The sequence below is a fragment of the Danio rerio genome, chromosome 10 (assembly GCF_052040795.2).
Source record: "Danio rerio strain M-AB ecotype USA chromosome 10, GRCz13ab, whole genome shotgun sequence".
In the NCBI taxonomy this organism is placed as follows: Eukaryota; Metazoa; Chordata; class Actinopteri; order Cypriniformes; family Danionidae; genus Danio; species Danio rerio.
Genome location: NC_141030.1, coordinates 3,297,501 through 3,315,253, shown reverse-complemented (window position 1 = coordinate 3,315,253; position 17,753 = coordinate 3,297,501). Strand labels below are relative to the sequence as shown.

General features: G+C 39.1%; 1 protein-coding gene across 8 annotated transcripts in view; it reads right to left on the bottom strand.

The window, feature by feature from the left end:
* Positions 1 to 17,753, bottom strand: part of zfyve16 (zinc finger, FYVE domain containing 16) — a 270,886-nt gene that overhangs the window by 229,024 nt on the left and 24,109 nt on the right. For 3 of the 8 annotated variants that reach the window (XM_087269947.1, XM_087269946.1, XM_087269950.1), the window contains 9 exons: positions 15,654 to 15,830; positions 10,687 to 10,826; positions 10,388 to 10,601; positions 6,917 to 7,039; positions 6,665 to 6,820; positions 4,809 to 5,033; positions 3,742 to 3,824; positions 1,653 to 1,757; positions 1,420 to 1,570 (listed from right to left, as the gene is read on the bottom strand). In XM_087269947.1, coding sequence (XP_087126073.1) covers positions 1,420 to 1,570; positions 1,653 to 1,757; positions 3,742 to 3,824; positions 4,809 to 5,033; positions 6,665 to 6,820; positions 6,917 to 7,039; positions 10,388 to 10,601; positions 10,687 to 10,826; positions 15,654 to 15,830 — 1,374 coding nt within the window. Of the gene's footprint in view, positions 1 to 1,419; positions 1,571 to 1,652; positions 1,758 to 2,134; positions 3,124 to 3,223; positions 3,272 to 3,339; positions 3,825 to 4,808; positions 5,034 to 6,664; positions 6,821 to 6,916; positions 7,040 to 10,387; positions 10,602 to 10,686; positions 10,827 to 12,644; positions 15,831 to 17,753 lie in introns of those variants that run through there. The other 5 variants (XM_087269948.1, XM_087269951.1, XR_015500679.1 and 2 more) reach the window with 4 other exon arrangements.

Below are 17,753 nucleotides of genomic sequence, written 5' to 3'. Positions count from 1 at the left end.
GGATGGATGGACTGGAACGAATGGATGGACTGGAATGGATGGATTGGAATGGATGGATTGGAATGGAATGATTAAAAAGGATGGATTGGGATGGATTGGATTGGGATGGATTGGGTTGGAATGGATGGATGAAAAAAATGGAATGGACTGAAATGGATGTATGGATTGGGATATATGGATGGATGGACTGGAATGGATGGGTGGATTGAAATTGAAGGATTGGAATGGATGAATTGGAATTGAGGGGAAAGGATGGATGTACAGAAATGGATGGATGAACTGGATCGGATGGATGGATTGGAATAAATTGATGGATGGACTGGAATGGATGAGTGGATTGGAATGAAAGGATTGGAAAGGATGGATTGGAATGCATCCTTAAACAATTTAAATCTGCACAAAAATATAGTGTAACCTAGAAAAATATGTGCAGTGTGGGTGGAAGAAGCGCGGTGTTTTGATCTGGTTATTGTTGTTTTGCTATAAAGGTTCTGTGACTGTTTTGGGTTGATCGCTAGCAATGGTAGGTAAATGTTGGCAATTAGTAACATCTAAACTCTGATTAAAATATTCAAATTTTAAAAATGGCTAATAAAATATATTGAGTGTTTTTGTGTGTTTGGTTGGGATTTTGGACAGTTTTTGGCCTGGAAACCTTTAAGTGTATCTGGCAACACTGAACCCTTTTCAAACTTCTGGGTTTTTCAGCAGCAGTCTAAAAGTCATCATAGTTGGATAAACTGCGAGCGCAGTGAATAGCTGAGTACAACAGATACATTTTTACATTATAATTTGCTTGAATAACAAAATTAAAACTCCACTATTGTGTTCTTTGTGTTGGAAAAAGGTGAATCACCCATCCACTGGCCTATGGTTAAGAGACTTAATTTACAGTAAAACCTTGTAAAACTTAATAAACACATGTTAAGCAAAACTTCATGATAGAGTTTTGACGACTTAAAAAAAAAAAGTGTAATAACAGCAGCTAGAAAAAATAAATAAATAAATTTACAGTCCCGTCCATATACACTGCATTAGAAACCCTCTCATAAACAACAACTAGTTTTTTAATTTGAGTTTTAAAAACGCCAATTTCCCGCTAACATTTAATTGATGTTGAGCGCTTTCTTAAACAAAGCTGATTGGCCATTGTTCACAGAAATTACATTATACTTAAACAAAACGGCCAATCAGTGGCTCAACAGCGCCCAAATGTTAGCAGGAATCGACATTTTTTTTAAATTTCAGTACCAATTGGTACTAAAATTCCAGTATCATGACAACACTACTACAAAGTATAGCTGTTCATTTTTTTAATCAATAGATTAAAAACCTGTGAGGATTTAAGTTGCTGATGACCATTACATCATATGAAAAGAGTCCATATCATCCAGATCTAATAGCAGCGTCTCGACAAACCTCTCCTGGTTTTTCCTGGTATGCTGTTAGCGCTTGTCTGGTAACTTCCGTCCTCGTTCTGAATGCAAACCAAGTGAGAATCGGCCTCAGTGCTGAAACAGGCACCAAAACTGATGACGTGTTCATTGGAGGAGTTCACCACCTTCAGCATCTACAATAGCCAAAATGGAACAATGAACTCTACAAGACAACGACAACCGCCTGACAGCTCCACAACGCAAAGTGACTCTGACCTCGTTAAACCTGGATTTGGGAATTTCGATGTAGCTGTTTCCCATCTCCATGTGCACCCGAAGACTTTCCACCACAGGTAAACTGTACTGGTAGTTCCTCAGATCCTGTTAAAATCATAAAAGATTTAAACATGTAAAATTAACACTTGACAAAACCTCCAACCTTCAGGCTGCAATGGATTTTTAAAGTTGAATCATTAGTATTTATTCATCAGGTGGAGCTTTTAAAAAAACAATACATATAATATAATATCTATTTCTGATTAAAATCTAATATTTTAATAAAATGCTGTAAAAAAAAAAAAAAACACCAGTAGGGGAGATGCCCTCTCCAATTGCACCAGACACTTTCTTATAAACATTCCATATTAAAGGGATAACACTGTAAAATCCTGTGTGCGCTTCACACAGGTGAGTGGGCTGAATAAACCACCTGTAGGTAACAAAATCTTCCCTCTTCCTCTCTAAATCCACCAGATACTTTCCTATAAACACTCCAAATTAATGGGATAACACTGTAAAATCCTGTGTGCGCTTCACACAGGTGAGTGGGCTGAATAAACCACCTGTAGGTAACAAAATCTTCCCTCTTCCTCTCTAAATCCACCAGATATTTTCCTATAAACACTCCATATTAATGGGATAACACTGTAAAATCCTGTGTGCGCTTCACACAGGTGAGTGGGCTGAATAAACCACCTGTAGGTAACAAAATCTTCCCTCTTCCTCTCTAAATCCACCAGATACTTTCTTATAAACACTCTGTTACAAAGAAAACTTCTTTTAAACTAAAATAAATAAAGAACTAAATGCTAAACTAACTTACTCTTTAATCCTCATTTGTGAGTCACTTCGGATAAAAGCATCTGCTTGATGAATAAATGCAAATCTAAATATAAAATGTTGTTTACAGGGTGCACATTTTCACCCAAATGAAAGTGATCACATGAATATACATGTACTTTATAATCATATGATCATGTAATAGTAATAACGATCTTATTTTTTTATTATTTGCAAAGTAGAATAACCACTAATAGGCCAATTTGGATGCAAAGCCAAGCTAATTTGCAGAGACGGCACACATTTTTCCATGCCTGCGTCCAGGAAAGTGGTCATGAGTGTGCTTGAAAGGACTATAATTGGAACGGGGAGCAAAGAGGGCTCTTTAATTCGGAGAAATGAAGAGTGGCTCAGAGCTGAAGTACACTAGAGAGGCCTCTAAGCTCATTCATTCACCGTCCTGAGCTGAACCTGACAGTTGGGTTATAAAGTAAAAATAAAATAAAGAAATTACAAGGTTCCCACTCTAAGCCAAATGTCAAAGTCCCTGATGTTTTTTTGACTTTCGCTGACTTTCTGTGACCTATAATGAATTGAAAAACAGGCATCTGTTGTGTTGAGCACTTCCTCCAGAAATCTGTGATCAAAATAAAAAAACATCCAGCAAATGGTGTAAAATTTAAATAAGCTCGCCACAGATTTCGTATGCCATGACAAATGTTTAATGCATGTTAAAATGCGCGAATAAGGTTGAATTTTGAGCGAGGCAGTGGCGCAGTGGGTAGTACTGTCGCTTCACAGCAAGAAGATCGCTGGGTCACTGGTTCGAACCTTGGCTCAGTTGGCGTTTCTGTGTGGAGTTTGCATGTTCTCCCTGCCATCCGGCCGCTCCGGTTTCCCCCACAGTCCAAAGACATGCAGTACAGGTGAATTGGGTAGGCTAAATTGTCCGTAGTGTATGAGCGTGTGTGTGAATGTATGTAAGTATGTGTGGATGTTTCCCAGAGATGGGTTGCGGCTGGAAGGGCATCCGTTGCGTAAAAACTTGCTGGATAAGTTGGCGGTTCATTCCGCTGTGGCAACCCCGGAATAATAAAGGGACTAAGCCGACAAGAAAATGAATGAAAGGTTGAATTTTCAACATCAATATTAGACAGACCAGAGATCAAGATCACATAATGCCATTCATAACCGTAAATAAACAGAAAAAAAACAACAAATCAATGCAGGTTGATGTTTATATAAAAATACACTGAATAACACATAAACTGAGAACTGAAATAAAAAATAAACTGAGAACACATACTGTGAGCAGATTCATGATGGTGTGTCCTGTCTCTTTAAAAACTGACTCACGGAAACGGATGCTCATCAAAGGGCAGGGATACACTGGAAAAACACACACAACAACAACAACTGATGACTTGAAGGACGTCATTATAAGCTAAAACTCATATTAAAGGTCCCATGAAATTAAAGTTTTTCAGATGTTAGTATCAGTATTGTTCGTTTTTTTTGGATATCTTTAAGCTAGTGCAAAAACAGTGACAAAATCTCCACTTAGAAGATATAAAACTTATAAACATGTAAAGCTTGTAGTTTGTCACTTTCGTCTAAATTATTATTCATGTTACCATATAATTCTCATCAAATCTTGACCAATCAAACACTTTCGGGTATCTGACATGCCCCGCCCCCTTCTAGACACTTCTCATTTGATGCGCTTGATCTCAACGGCTGCGTCCGAAACCGCCTACTACTCAGTAGGTACTGCATTTGAATTTAAACGTACTACTCGGCCGTTAGAAAAGTACGTTCTTTACAGTGTGAATGTGAAAAGTATGAATGGAATTCGGACGTACTACATCCGCCATTTTGTCATGGTCACGTGACCTACGTGCGTCAGTTGCGTCGCTTTACTTCCATTCATGAATTCGCTCGCGGGGCATCATGGGATAGCGCAGCATGCATGGGATGCGCACTCCGGAATCTCGCCAGAAGTAGTAAGTCATCCGGGTACTTTTCGCCTACTGATTTTCGAATTCTATGAATTCGGACATACTACTCGGCTCGCATACTGATTTTGGCGTACTATATAGTATGGAAGTATGCGGTTTCTGACGCAGCCAACCACTCTCACTGGCAGAGCGCTGATAAAACAAAATGTTATAGGCTACATTTTTAAAAGGGGAGGAGCTACACTATGTCCCACCCTGTCTTCATGTTTCAGTTGAGATCATCGACAATCGCCAAACATCGAATTTAAATGCACATCAAAGCACTTGACAGGACCTTTAATAATAACTGTAATATTCATCTACAACAATGCTTTCTTCACTACTGTACTAAAGGACGTTTTATAGGAATGCTCACCACTATATTTTGCCCCCAGAGCCAGCAGCAGTCGGAGGGGAAAGACTTTAGCCCAGGGAACCTCTAACTTCTGAATCAAAACTCCACAGAGGAAGGAGACCTGTGGCAGAGCGAGACCCTCCAGCGGCTGAAAGGTAGCCGTGAAGAACAGGACGCCCCCGTGGTCTTTACTACCCAAGAAACTATCCGTGAATGTCACATTGCCAAGATGCTCGATGAACTTCCCTGTGGCAGGACAAAGGAGAAACCAGATAAGCTACAAAAACACTGCTCATTCACATGCTGAATGTTGTTTTGCTCTTTTGTGTGAAAGATAACATATCTTTACCTAAGAACTTCATATTTATGTGAGTAAAATATTCAGTGGCTGGACAATGAAACTGAAACACTGGCCAATTTAGTGTTGGAGGTGTGATGGCTAAATCTGTGCAGCCTGGTGGCCACTCTTCATTGATTGCACATTCCACTTGTAAGAGCAGAGTGTGAAGGTTTAATTAGCATAGTAATAGAACAGTTCTGCTTAAAATATTGCAATGCTATCACATGTTCAATCAGTATGGAAAAGAATAGCGAAAACATTAACGTTTAACCCATTTCTGAGCACAATCTCAAGTATTTGGCTGATCCCACACTGTGCATCGAAAAATCGAATTTTCTTAGGAAGGAATGGATAGAGAATGGTATTTTTGGGTTAGGGCAGGGGTGTCAAACTCAATTCCTGGAGGGCCGAAGCTCTGCACAGTTTAGTTCCAACCCTGCTCCAACACACTTACCTGTAGGTTTCAAACAAGCCTGAAGGACTCAATTAGCTTGATCAGGTGTGTTTAATTAGGGTTGGAACTAAACTGTGCAGAGCTGCGGCCCTTTTGGAACTGAGTTTGACACCTGTGGGTTAGGGGATCTTTTTGAAAATGACAATCTTTTATCAAGTAAACCCAACAAAAATCAGTTTTGGAGATATTTACAGATTAAGCATCTATTAAATACTACTTTTAAGACAGGTAGTCAAGCTCCAGAGGAGGACTGCTATTTATCAGTAATTCTTAGAGCTTATGGCAGAGGGCACAAAGTTTTAGTGTATTATAAATCCTTAGGGGAAAAGATGGGGTGTAGTTTCTATTCTGCTCTTAAAACAGTTTGGAGTAAAGAGCTAAATTGTACATTTAGTGATGCACATTGGGAAAAAAATGCTTATTACAATTTACAATTTTGAATTGTTTTTATTGGGCTCTGAGTGGGCTTTTCAGGCTTGGGTTGAAGGACTCTGCAGGACTTGTGTCTGTCATTCCCAAGGTGAATTGATGCTATAATGCAGGGGTCACCAATCCTGGTCCTAGAGGGCCGGTGTCCCTGCAGGGTTTAGCTCCAACTTGCTTCAACACACCTGCCTGGGTGTTTCAAGTATACCTAGTAAGACCTTGATTAGCTTGTTCAGGTGTGTTTGATTAGGGTTGTAGCGAAAATCTGCAGGACACCGGCCCTCCAGGAACAAGTTTGGTGACCACTGCTATAATGGATGGCAACTAAGGCCATAGAATAATTTGATACTAACTGAAACATCCTGTGCTCCCCTATTTTTTCCTTTTTTTCTATATATTTTTTTCCGTATTATTTTTGTTGTTGTTGTTGTTTTTCTTTTAAATTGAAAACAAAGATGTAAATATGATTGTGATGAAATATATAGTAACATTTTTGTTACATCTTAATAAAAATATTGTAAAAAAAAAAAAAAAAAAAAAAAAGAACTGTATTGTTTCAACTCATTTAACACAAGTAGTTTGAACAAACAGCAAACATAATTTGTCGAGTGTGTCTTGTCTTTCCATAAACAAATGTAAGACTTTTTGGGGACATACCTTTTTGTGCATCTTGGTATATGCTAACATACAGGTTGAATACGTCTCGAGGCAGGCTGTTTTCCTCTGGGAGACACTCAATTATAAACACCAGCTCCTTCTGTCCAACTCCCTGCAGACCATTAGAGCTCAGACACCAGCACCTCTTGCCACAATCTACAGCACAGACAGACAGTGATGACTTTTTTCAAAAAAACAAAACAAAATGAACCCGATTGCAGACTTCAGATCACATTAATATAATAAACATACATGTGACGATCTTGACGTTCACCAATAAGTTGGCATTGAGCACAAAGGTGAGAGGTTGTGGACCTCCTTCCTCCAACAGCAGCAATATTTGGCAAGCAGCAGGACGTTCCTCGACCAATAAATCTGTTATGAAATGAAAGAATCAATAATTAAACATCACGAAAAAAAGACCATTAAGAATCATCATTCGACTGAATTCTCTCACTGCACTGTTGTGCGGTCACTGAATAACAGTCAATACAGCAGTAGCTCCAGTTAATGAAATGCAGCCTGTATATTCTTAAAAAAAAATAAGCATACAGTTTTATACATAGATTAATATTGTCATCGATTGCATTTTGCTGTTGTTGTTGTTTGTTTTAGATTCTGTTTCATGATTTCTTATGAAATATATTATATTAAGTGAATAAATATTACGTTACCATTTTAAAAACTTCCCATGAAAGTAAAATAAAGTTTTTTAAATGTTAGTATTAGTATGTTAGACTTAAGGATATCTCTTGTCAATATTTGACAAGAAACTGAAGTATGAGGTGACTTAAAAAAAAAAACAGTGTTGATTGTAGCTTTGGATGTTTATATCAGTTTAAATTTTCTAAACATGAATTTTGTCAGACTGATTATATCATTTACAAATAAATAAATTTTTATTTTAATCGACCTAGCTTGGTCTACACTACAGTTATTCTGTGTTAGGTTTCTGAACACTGCAAAACAAGCTAAAAGTAGGTATGGCCAACCGTCGACATTTTGTTTGCGCGTCATCGCACAAACGGCGGGATACCAAACAAGCGCAAAGAGGCAGGGAGTGAGCGGAGCTAGAGACACCTGCTGGCAATTTGCTTGGATCTGGCTTAGACAGACTTTACTTTGGGAGAACGCTTAATAGAGATGCGTGGATGGGCTATTATTTCATCCGCAACCGCATCATAAAACTCATCATCCGTCCGCCATCCATCCGCACTAACATTTTTGACCAATTTTTAAAACCGCACCCGCCCGCCATCTGCTGACTGAGCTCTTTATTTGAATGGCTTATTCCTTTTTATTATTAAATGAATGTTTCTTTATTGATTATTAGAAAATAGAGAATGACTTTAATGACATGCAGTTAATCCAAACGTGCAAGTCAAATCCAGCATTAATTGACGCTTTGAAGTGACGCTAAACAATACGAGGACGTGTCTTTTCACTTGATTCGATTCCTCGGTCCTTGAGTTTTTTTTTGCGTCCTTCCCTCGCATCCGATAGGGGTGGAAAGATGAGGAAAGAAAGCAAGGGAAGGAAATGAGGATACACAAATAAGAAATGAGAAGCACCCTATAAAGCTCTCAGAATATCAGCAGTGAACTCCGTCTCCAATCGGTGCACAGGGACAAAAATAAATAAATAAATAGCCTAAATGAAACGCACTGTACTGTACATTTTTTTTATTATAGTAGCCTAATAGAAAACGCATTTTGACACATCATTTCAACATTCAGACGAGAGCGCCTGGCCTCTAATGCGCCCTGCTGCACTGAAGGAGCGCTCGCTCGCAGCACTTGTTGCTGGAATGCATAGAATTCTCTTGGCAAGGTGCTGTAGACGTGGGAATGACTGCCTTGTTTCTCCCAAAAGGAAAGTAGATTTCCCTCTGCTGATCCGTCTATTCTTAATTTTGTAGAGGAAGACTTCTGTACTTCATCCAGAATTAGTGTATCCGATTCCTCCTCTCATTCTGTGAAGTCAGTCCTAGGCTTTTTCGTTGGTGCGCCAGCTATGTGTACAAAAACAGTACAACCGCCCACCACCCGCCCAAATTTAATTAAAATATTATTTTTCGTCTCGTCATCCGCCCGATCCGCGGCTGTAACCGCCATCCGCGCATCTCTAATGCTTAATACTTTATTACCTGCGACTCGCTTGTGTTCTGACCACATGTGCTTGGCTATACACTAAATCAATAAAGTGTTTAGACTTTTAAAAACACTGCTGTAATACACTGAGCAACTAAACATCGTTCTTATAATGTTTATCAACAGGAGGAAAACGCGAATTACTTCCAAACACTTATGTGTTTGAACATGTAACACTTAGATATAGTCTGTGTCAGTAAATGCAAGACTATTGATGAAATCCAGCACAACACTGTATGATAATGCTCCAGAAGACTGTTTATAGAGATGGTATATAAGTAAATAACTTCACTCACATGGGAAACGGAGGCCATGTGAATGGTTTGTGAGCACAATTAAGTGCACACAGCATGACATATCATCTGATAATTGTAGGAAATAATTCCAAAAGGCAACTGACTGTGTAAAAAAAAACATTAAACACAGAAATATGATGAATATGCCGTGTTCAGCAGCTAATCAGACGGAATTAGTGGTGAAGTGACCGAGACCAGCGAGACCTAGCTGTCACTCAAGTGGCCACGCCCTTAATTATGCAAACTTAATATAACCTAATATAAAGGAAACGGATGAGTTATAAAAAAATTCACCCCCCTCACAGTTGTCATGAAGGGTAATATTAGCTATATGAACCAAAATCGTTCTTTGCACCAGGCTGTAAACACCTTTTTTCCTGCAGTAGAGTTGGCTATTTTAGCAGTGGGCTCAAATGAAATTTGCTCTGTTATGGAGCCAGGACTAGCGGAATTTCGATTAATTGCAGTTTCAGTTACTTCCGTATTGGCTTCCCGAAGGAGAGTGAGAGGTTGCCGCTTGGTGTTTCCTGATGTGCTTATAACAGGGTGAGGGGATGGGGGATATAAATGGGGTAATATCTGTTAAAAGTATTTTTATATGTGATTTTAAAAATTATATGATTTCATTTTTGGAAATAAAAAACTGAATTAAGGAAAAAAAAAAAAAGTTTTGAAACAAATCTTTGACCTTAAACTAAATTAAATATGTTGGCTAACGGATGTCTTCAGTGGAGTGCATATAACACTGTTTACCTACTGTACTTTTAGTCTTTCGTAAAGTAGAGAGAAAGTAAAAAGGCTGAATGGAGGAGGCTCGTTCTTTATCCTGGTGCTGCAGATGCTCTGTTTAACTGTTTTCTCGTTAGTGAATTCTTCAGGTTTTCCACTTACAAAGTCCACCATGTAAATAGTAAATACACCATGGTGCGACAAAACTGACTCTTAAAGGGAATGGGAGATGAGACTCTGATTGGTTTATTCCTAAACACACCTATAACTCATTAAGAGATTAAGCACAACCATGTTAGACCATGTCGGATTTGTCCGTCCTTAAAATAGCAAACATGGATTCGGACACGTCCTTAATGCTTTAGCGCCACAAGCTTTAGACTTTGTGCCTAGATCGTTAAAATAGAGCTTGTAAAGATGTAAACATACAGCAGAACAAATGTAGGTTAGGAATTATTTTGGTACCAACTCCCAGATTCATGAACTCCCTACAGATTATTAAAATGTTTCTTTTTTCAAGCTTTCATGGAGACATAACAAGCCATTACCCCCTTCTTCCTCCTCTCCGGTGATAATGAGAAGTGGCGGCAGACCGTCATCATCCTCTGGCACCAGACTGGCATCTCTCTGCACACAGTTGCCCACGCCGCACAGCAGACCGTAATCCCACGGGCCTCTGACGGGTGGACGGCTCGCCTCCACAGGGCTGTCAGATCTGCCTCCAACACTCTCCTCACGCTCATCCGGAAACTTATCGTCAGGCTGAAAAGGCAGCAAATCAATGAAGGCCTTCAATTGTCATCATCAGTTATCTGCAGCATCGGTTAAGAGGATTTAGCAGTCTCACCGCCGGCGGGTCTGGCGTTACTGGGCTCGACTCCTGAGAAGATCTTCGTGTTTGCACAGAGAGTTTGGTCGTGTCGGCTACCTCACCGTTCGGCAGGATGCCATCGGCAAACCACACATGCTTCTGCTCGCGTGGAAAACCTACAACAGCAACAACAAAAAGACAAAACAACAGCTTCATTAGGATCAGCCTGCAAATGATGTACTATATAAACTTAGCTTGAACTATGGAATGATGTGGATCTTTCTACGATTACATCTAGATACCAGACTGTTTAAAATGAAATCAAAAGTAACCATATTGATTTTGTTAGCTCACGTTGCTAGTTTTGTGGTGAACAATTCATCTGCACATGTCATTAAGACCAAAAAAAAAAAAAGATTTGCTCTTGTAATCTTTAATCTAAATCTGAAAATGCACTTCCTGTTTGTTTTCAGTTAAATTCTTAAATTAGGTATATCTAAAGTTTTGGGTGTGGCTAACATACTTAACCACACCCCTCTAGCTATCAGTTTTGACAACAAACAGAAATGGTGAGGAGGAGGAGGAGTCTGTTGGGTTGTAAAAACTCTCCCCAAACCATTTCCCGATCTTTCTGAAAGAAATGGCTACTTTACTACATCCAATCAGTTTGCAGTATAAAAAAAGCCACACCCACTGTTTTCTCAATTAATATTCAGTTTCTCTAGGAACTGCATCACAATACGGAAAAAAAGGGCACAGCTTCTGATTCCTGCTGACTTTATGTGTTATAAAAGGGTATTTCGTTTACAATGTAAACAGATTCAAATAAAAAAAAATACACCACATAACCACTGATACAAAACCAACAATTTTGTGACCCGTCGGACCCCTAGTTACTATTATGACATCGACATGACAGCAAGAAGTACAGCTTATTATGCATAAATCCAGTACCATATATAATTACTAGGGATGTAACGGTATTGTAAATACCGTCATACCGCAATATTAATTATTTTCGATATTACCGTAGTCGCATGACTCGGTAAAACTATAGGTCTTCTGAGAAAATTTGCTCAGGCGAATGAAGCGAACGGGAGGTAGCGAAAACTACAATTCCCATCAGCCCATGCTTGACCATCATCCCTTGCGGTCTGTTGTCGCTACAGATCCAGTAATGCGGAAATGGAGTGTGCTGCTAGAAGCGGGGATCAAAAAGAGCTGGAAAACTCTAAAGCGGGTGTTGTCGCCGCGCGCGTACTGAATAGCGGTGTTGTCGCGCGAGTTCTTATCAGCTGGGTATGTCGCGTCGCGGGGGCACTTTTGATCATTTTGGAAGGGCACTTTCTATCCAAGACTAAAAAGGGCATGTGCACTGCACAGGTTGAGCCCTGTGTGTGCACGTGCCTGCAAGTTGGGGAATACGACTAATAATCAGTCATGGGGACTGCAGAAACACAGCACACTGTTCAGATTGATGCAGACATGAGACCTCTATCTCACTCATGGTTTGTCCTCTCAAGTGGGGGAAAGACAATGCACAACGTTACCCACTGCTGTCAACCTGGGCCAAGTCATATCCCTCTTGTCCCAGAAACCTCAGTCCCAAATGAGAGGGTTTTTTCTGTTGCAGGGGACATTGTAAATACCCAGAGATACCAGCTTTTACCAGATTATATTTATATGATAATTTTCCTTTAAACCCATCTCTATCTAAGTGAGTGAGTGATTAAATGTTGAATGTGATGAGTTTTCAACAATACTAAATTGAAACTTAATTTTTTTACATGGTTTAATATTTTTTTGTTATTAAAATTGAAGTTCCTGTTTCAAAGCTTACAGATAGATGGCTAATTTGTATGTCATTGACACTTTTGGCACTTTTTTGGAGTATTTTAATAAGTTTTGTTTTTTCCTGTAAATGATTCAATAAATACCGTACCGTGACATTCATACCGAGGTATTACCGTACCGTGAAATTCTGATACCGTTACATCTCTAATAATTACTTATTTTCAAAATAAGTGCAACTTTTCTCTCATTAACCATAGCAAAACAGGATAAAAAAAAGAGGAAACTTTATATCAATCTGAATCAAGCACAAAGACATTTACATTAGATGTCGCCTAGGCCAAAGAGCTTAGAATGAGCTTAGAATGACAAGTCACAACTGTCTTCAGTTCCAGTATGTTCTTGGGGCATTTTTCCTTCAGTTTTGTCTTCAGCGAGTAAAAAAACTAGCTGATCATGATTTCGAGGATCGATAGACCTGTCCTTTACAACACATGCAGCGATCTCAGATCAGTTCATCCAGACATTTTAATCTGATTTGCGAACTTGTTTGAAGAACCAAAGTAGCCAAAGATCAGTTATCAAGATTAAAAGATCCAGGATCTGCCAATTCAGCTTAGATGATTTAATGCTGAGTTCAGACTGCATGGTTTTAGCCCCGATTTTGACTCGCCGACAAATGCCTGACATAACAGGCAAATTGGTGCTCATGCACGCGAGTGACGATCACACAGTATAAACAAACATCAAAGATGCGATCTGAGAGAGTCGCTGATGAGTCGCCGATGCCTGTGAGATATTTGGCGTGCTGAATATCTGGACCTGTCGATGATTCAAATAATGCCATGTGAAATGAGTTCTGACTGAAAATAACATCAGCGATCACCTACAGCCAATGAGAGAGCAGCATTTACTTGTGTGTGTGTGTGTGTGTGTGTGTGTGTGTGTGTGTGTGTCTGCAGGAGAGCGGGAGGTTGAGGGAGAAGTTAAAAGCACTCATTTGGGTTTATTTGGACCCAAGAAATGGAGGAAAAACTAGTGGAGGTTTGACAGGAGCACCCGTGTCTGTTTGATGATGTCATACAGAAAGTTAAAAAAGAAAGTTGAGGAGAAATTGCTAATTCCCTTCAACCCAGGTGACCCATGTACATGCAAACATGTACATTTCTACCCCGTTAAAGGCTTCTTTCTCGTAATGTAGTTAATAACAAAAGATATTCTACATGTTTTTGGCTGTGAGACGTAGTTTGGATGAAGTTGTCGGCGATTCTTCCTATTGTAAAGTCATGCAATGTGAAAGCCTCTGTCGCCGATACATCTTGCAGTGTAAACAAAGCAGCGACAAAACGCTAGCCCAGATAGTCATGCAGTGTGAAAACATCTGAGACATGACTACTTTGAAAATCATGCAGTCTGAACTCGGCATAAGCGAGGAACGAAGAACAGACCCCAGGAACGTGTCTCTCTTGTTTAGCTGTGATCTGGTCTTATTACCGTGTAAACAGGGCATCATCAGTCATGTTAAATTTGTCGTCTCATCTGCTTAGTCATCCTTGCCTTTCTCATAGTAATCTTCATGAACTAGCCTATACGCCGCGTGATAGCCTTGGTTGAAAAAGCCACGCAGTGCAGCACGCATGTGAGCAATAATGAAAATAGACTGACTGCTTCAAAAAGGCACTCAAATTGCGAAATGACAAGAAATAATATAGATCGCGCCACCAAACACATGAAAACAAAACTAACGAGCCTGCTTTAAAAAGTTAAGGAGTAGAAAATACAGATATTTGTGTAAAAATGTAAAAAGTTGTCAAAAATTAGTACTGATGCCAGAAACATCTACTTAACCACTTAAACTCTGCTGCTATTTGGGGATTTCCGCCTGGATTTTGTCTACCCAAATTTAAAAGCTTCCCAAATCCACATGCAGAGGTGTAAATGCAAAAATGTGGTATCATTTTAAAGAAAACCCTTTGAATTTTCATAAAACACTATTGAAAGTGTTTAAAATAACTGTATATGCTGCCTGTGTTATAATAAACACCTAAAAAAAGAGGCGCTTTTTGTATTTTTTTTTTTTATAAACTCAAATTTGAAAGTGTACGTTTTAGGTTGTGTGTGGTCTAGCGTGCTGTAATTAATGTTGGTGGTTCCTGAACATGTCTGTAATCATAGGAAAAAAGAAAAATGTCTCCACCATAATCTATGCTAAAGTTATCGTGTTCCAACTGATGAGAGGTGCTGTACAAGCCACAGGGAGCGATCATTGTTTCATATTTCACTATTCTTTTGTTTGATCAAACATAATTCACTGTGTTTGGACCACGTCAGACATATAAAAAGATTACTTATGCACATCACCTCAAAAACAGAGGAGAATGGCCCTGAAGCGCACAGCATAAGGTAAGAGATGACAGCTGTCTGTGCTATCTGGGGCTGCTTATTGATCATAAATGTATTGTTTACACTTCTGCGCCATGGAAACACCACGATTCATTCAGCAACTGTTTGACATGTGAATATAATTCAGTAAAAAGAATACTAGAACTGTATGAGCACCGGCAAGAGCTTTCATTTGAGCTATAACTTGTACATGCGTCATATAAAAAAATATGAAAATGAACCAATGTAAAATACCCAGCTCGGATATCCAAAATACTGTGTATTTAAGTGTAAATAACTAAATACAGTAGAATAAAAACCAAAGTGATGCATATATGCATACAATATAGATTCTACAGTTTCAAACGACACCACTTACGAGGGTCTGGTGCAATGCTAGCACTTTAAATCTGAAAGCGAAAGTCGATGACGTCAGGAGTTTAACTGGTTAGGTACAGTAATAAAGTATTTGTACTTCGTTACTTTCCATTTCTGATTATATGCTGTCATCATGGCAAAGATAAAATAAATCAATTATTAGAAATGAGTTTTTAAACTATTATGTTCATAAATGTGTTGAAAAAATCTTTCTTAAACATAAATTGAGGAAATATTATAAACTATTTCAAATTTAACAGGAGGTCTTATAATTTTGACTTCAACTGTTTGTCACTTTGATCAGCGTAACAGCTGACCTAGTCTTGCAGCAGACTATATAATTTGGAAAACAAGCAAATTGGGCCACTCTTCCAGTCATGAATGCATTACATTAAGTGGAAGTCACTTTGTTTTATGGTCTCTATAGCTCTGGCTCAGAGTGCAGTGCGTACCGTCATTACCGGGGTGTTTGAGGACAGACACGGGGACCATGACGGTGGGTGGGGGAGAGTTGAGAGTCCCGGCGGCGCGGGCCTGCTGCATGGGCGGTATGGTGGAGCAGTACTCTGATGGGATGTTGGGATTGGGACTGGGCCCAGTGGGGCTCATCATTCTCTCATGGGCTTGAGCTGCACACACACAAACAAACAAACAAACAAAATCAGCCACTCCTGAATCAGGTGCCCTTTTTTTTTAAGTGCGGTGAATGAAAGGTCATGCTGGGAGAGAGAATGAAAGAGAAAAAGAGAACAGTGGGTAAATGCTATACAAAATGGACGAGGTAGATCTCATTAAATGTTGTTAATAGGAATTTATGTAAAGTCCCAAGTTTTAACATACAAATGAAATCAAAACTAACCATTTTGTTTTGTTAGCTCACATGCTAGTTTTTGTGCATGTCATTCAGAAAAAAAACTATTGAAATCTGAAAATGCACTTCTTTGTTTTCAGTTCAATTCTCAGGTTTGGTCTGTTTGAGGTATTGGGCGTGGCCAACGTACCTAACCACACCCCTTTGACTGTCAGTTTTGACAACAAACAAAAATGGTGAGCAGGAGGAGTCTGTTAGGCAGGTCGCACACCAGAAGCGCCACGCAGCGGCATGCATTTTGGAATTCTGAAAATCGGTTTCTATCAGGGTACACATATCGGCGCCGCAAGTTGACGGCGCTCTGCCACGACTCAGGACGCAGTTCATATTTCAGCCGCGCCACAGATTGCCATCTGATTAGTTTCATGTTAAATATCGTGCGAATGTGCGCGTGTAATACTTTAAACTGTCACGTGTACGCCGTGTGCGCTTTTGGTGTGCGACCTGTTTTAGGTTGTAATAACTCTTCTAAAAGCCTTTTCCCAATCTTTCTGTATGAAATGACTACTTTACTACATCCAATCAGCTTGCAGTAAAAATAAACAAGCCACGCCCACTGTTTTCTCATTTAATATTCTGTTTCTCGTCGGCGCCAATAGTCTAGTGGTTAGGGCGTCAACACATAGCACCGAGGTGCACACGGCGACCCGAGTTTGATTCCCGGCTCGAGGTCTTTTGCCGATCCTTCCCCTGTATCCGCTCCCCACACTTTCCTGTCTGTAAAATCTCCACTGTCCTGTCCAAATAAAGGTGAAAACCCCTAAAAAATTATAAAAATAAAATTTATATAAAAAAAATAAAAAATTCTGTTTCTCTAGGAACTGCGTCACAATACGAAAAGAAATAACGGTCGCAGCTTCAGGTTCATGTGGACTTTAATAAAGTGAAATTAAAAGATTAATTTGTACATAAATAAGTGCGTTTAATATTATTTTTTTATTGTCCCTTTGTAAGGACTATGTAACATTCTGTTATACTTTGTTCGGACCAGATGTGGCACGCCTGAATAATTTGCGCTATTCACACGTAATAAGTAGTGATGGGAAGTTCAGATCATTTTACTGACTGTGACCTTTGAGCAAATCTTTTTTCGAGTCATTTCGTTCAATTTGACAAAATATTATTAAAATGTTACGGGTTGCTTCAAAACTCATCTACAATTAGCCCAAACGTTCATAACACTACAAACAAGTCCTAACTAACTCATTCGACACTGCCACCTAAACAAAGCTGGACTCACTTTCCTGACTTTTTTCAAACTAAAGGTGTGAAACCACCCTGTTGAGACGGGGGATTTCATGGCCCTAAAAGTAAACTTAAAGTATGTGTAAAGTATGTGTAAAATAAACATGAAGTACATGTATTTCACGTGTTAAATTCACATATATTTGAACCATTTGGCTTTCCATTTAAATCTGACGCGCAAATGAAGCGAGTAAACTGAAAATTTTCAATCGTTTATTTACGCAAGAATAGCGTGATTTATTTGCACATGGCACGTCTGGTGTGACCACAGCATAAATCTATTTAGAATAAACGGTTAAAAATGTCTTCAAAACACTGAACTGAATAAAATATGTTTCTCACTGAATTAAAGTAAACACAATCGAATAAAACAAGCTTGATAGTAAAAAAAGCTTTTAAATATATCTCTGACCCTTCAGAAATCGAGATGAATAAA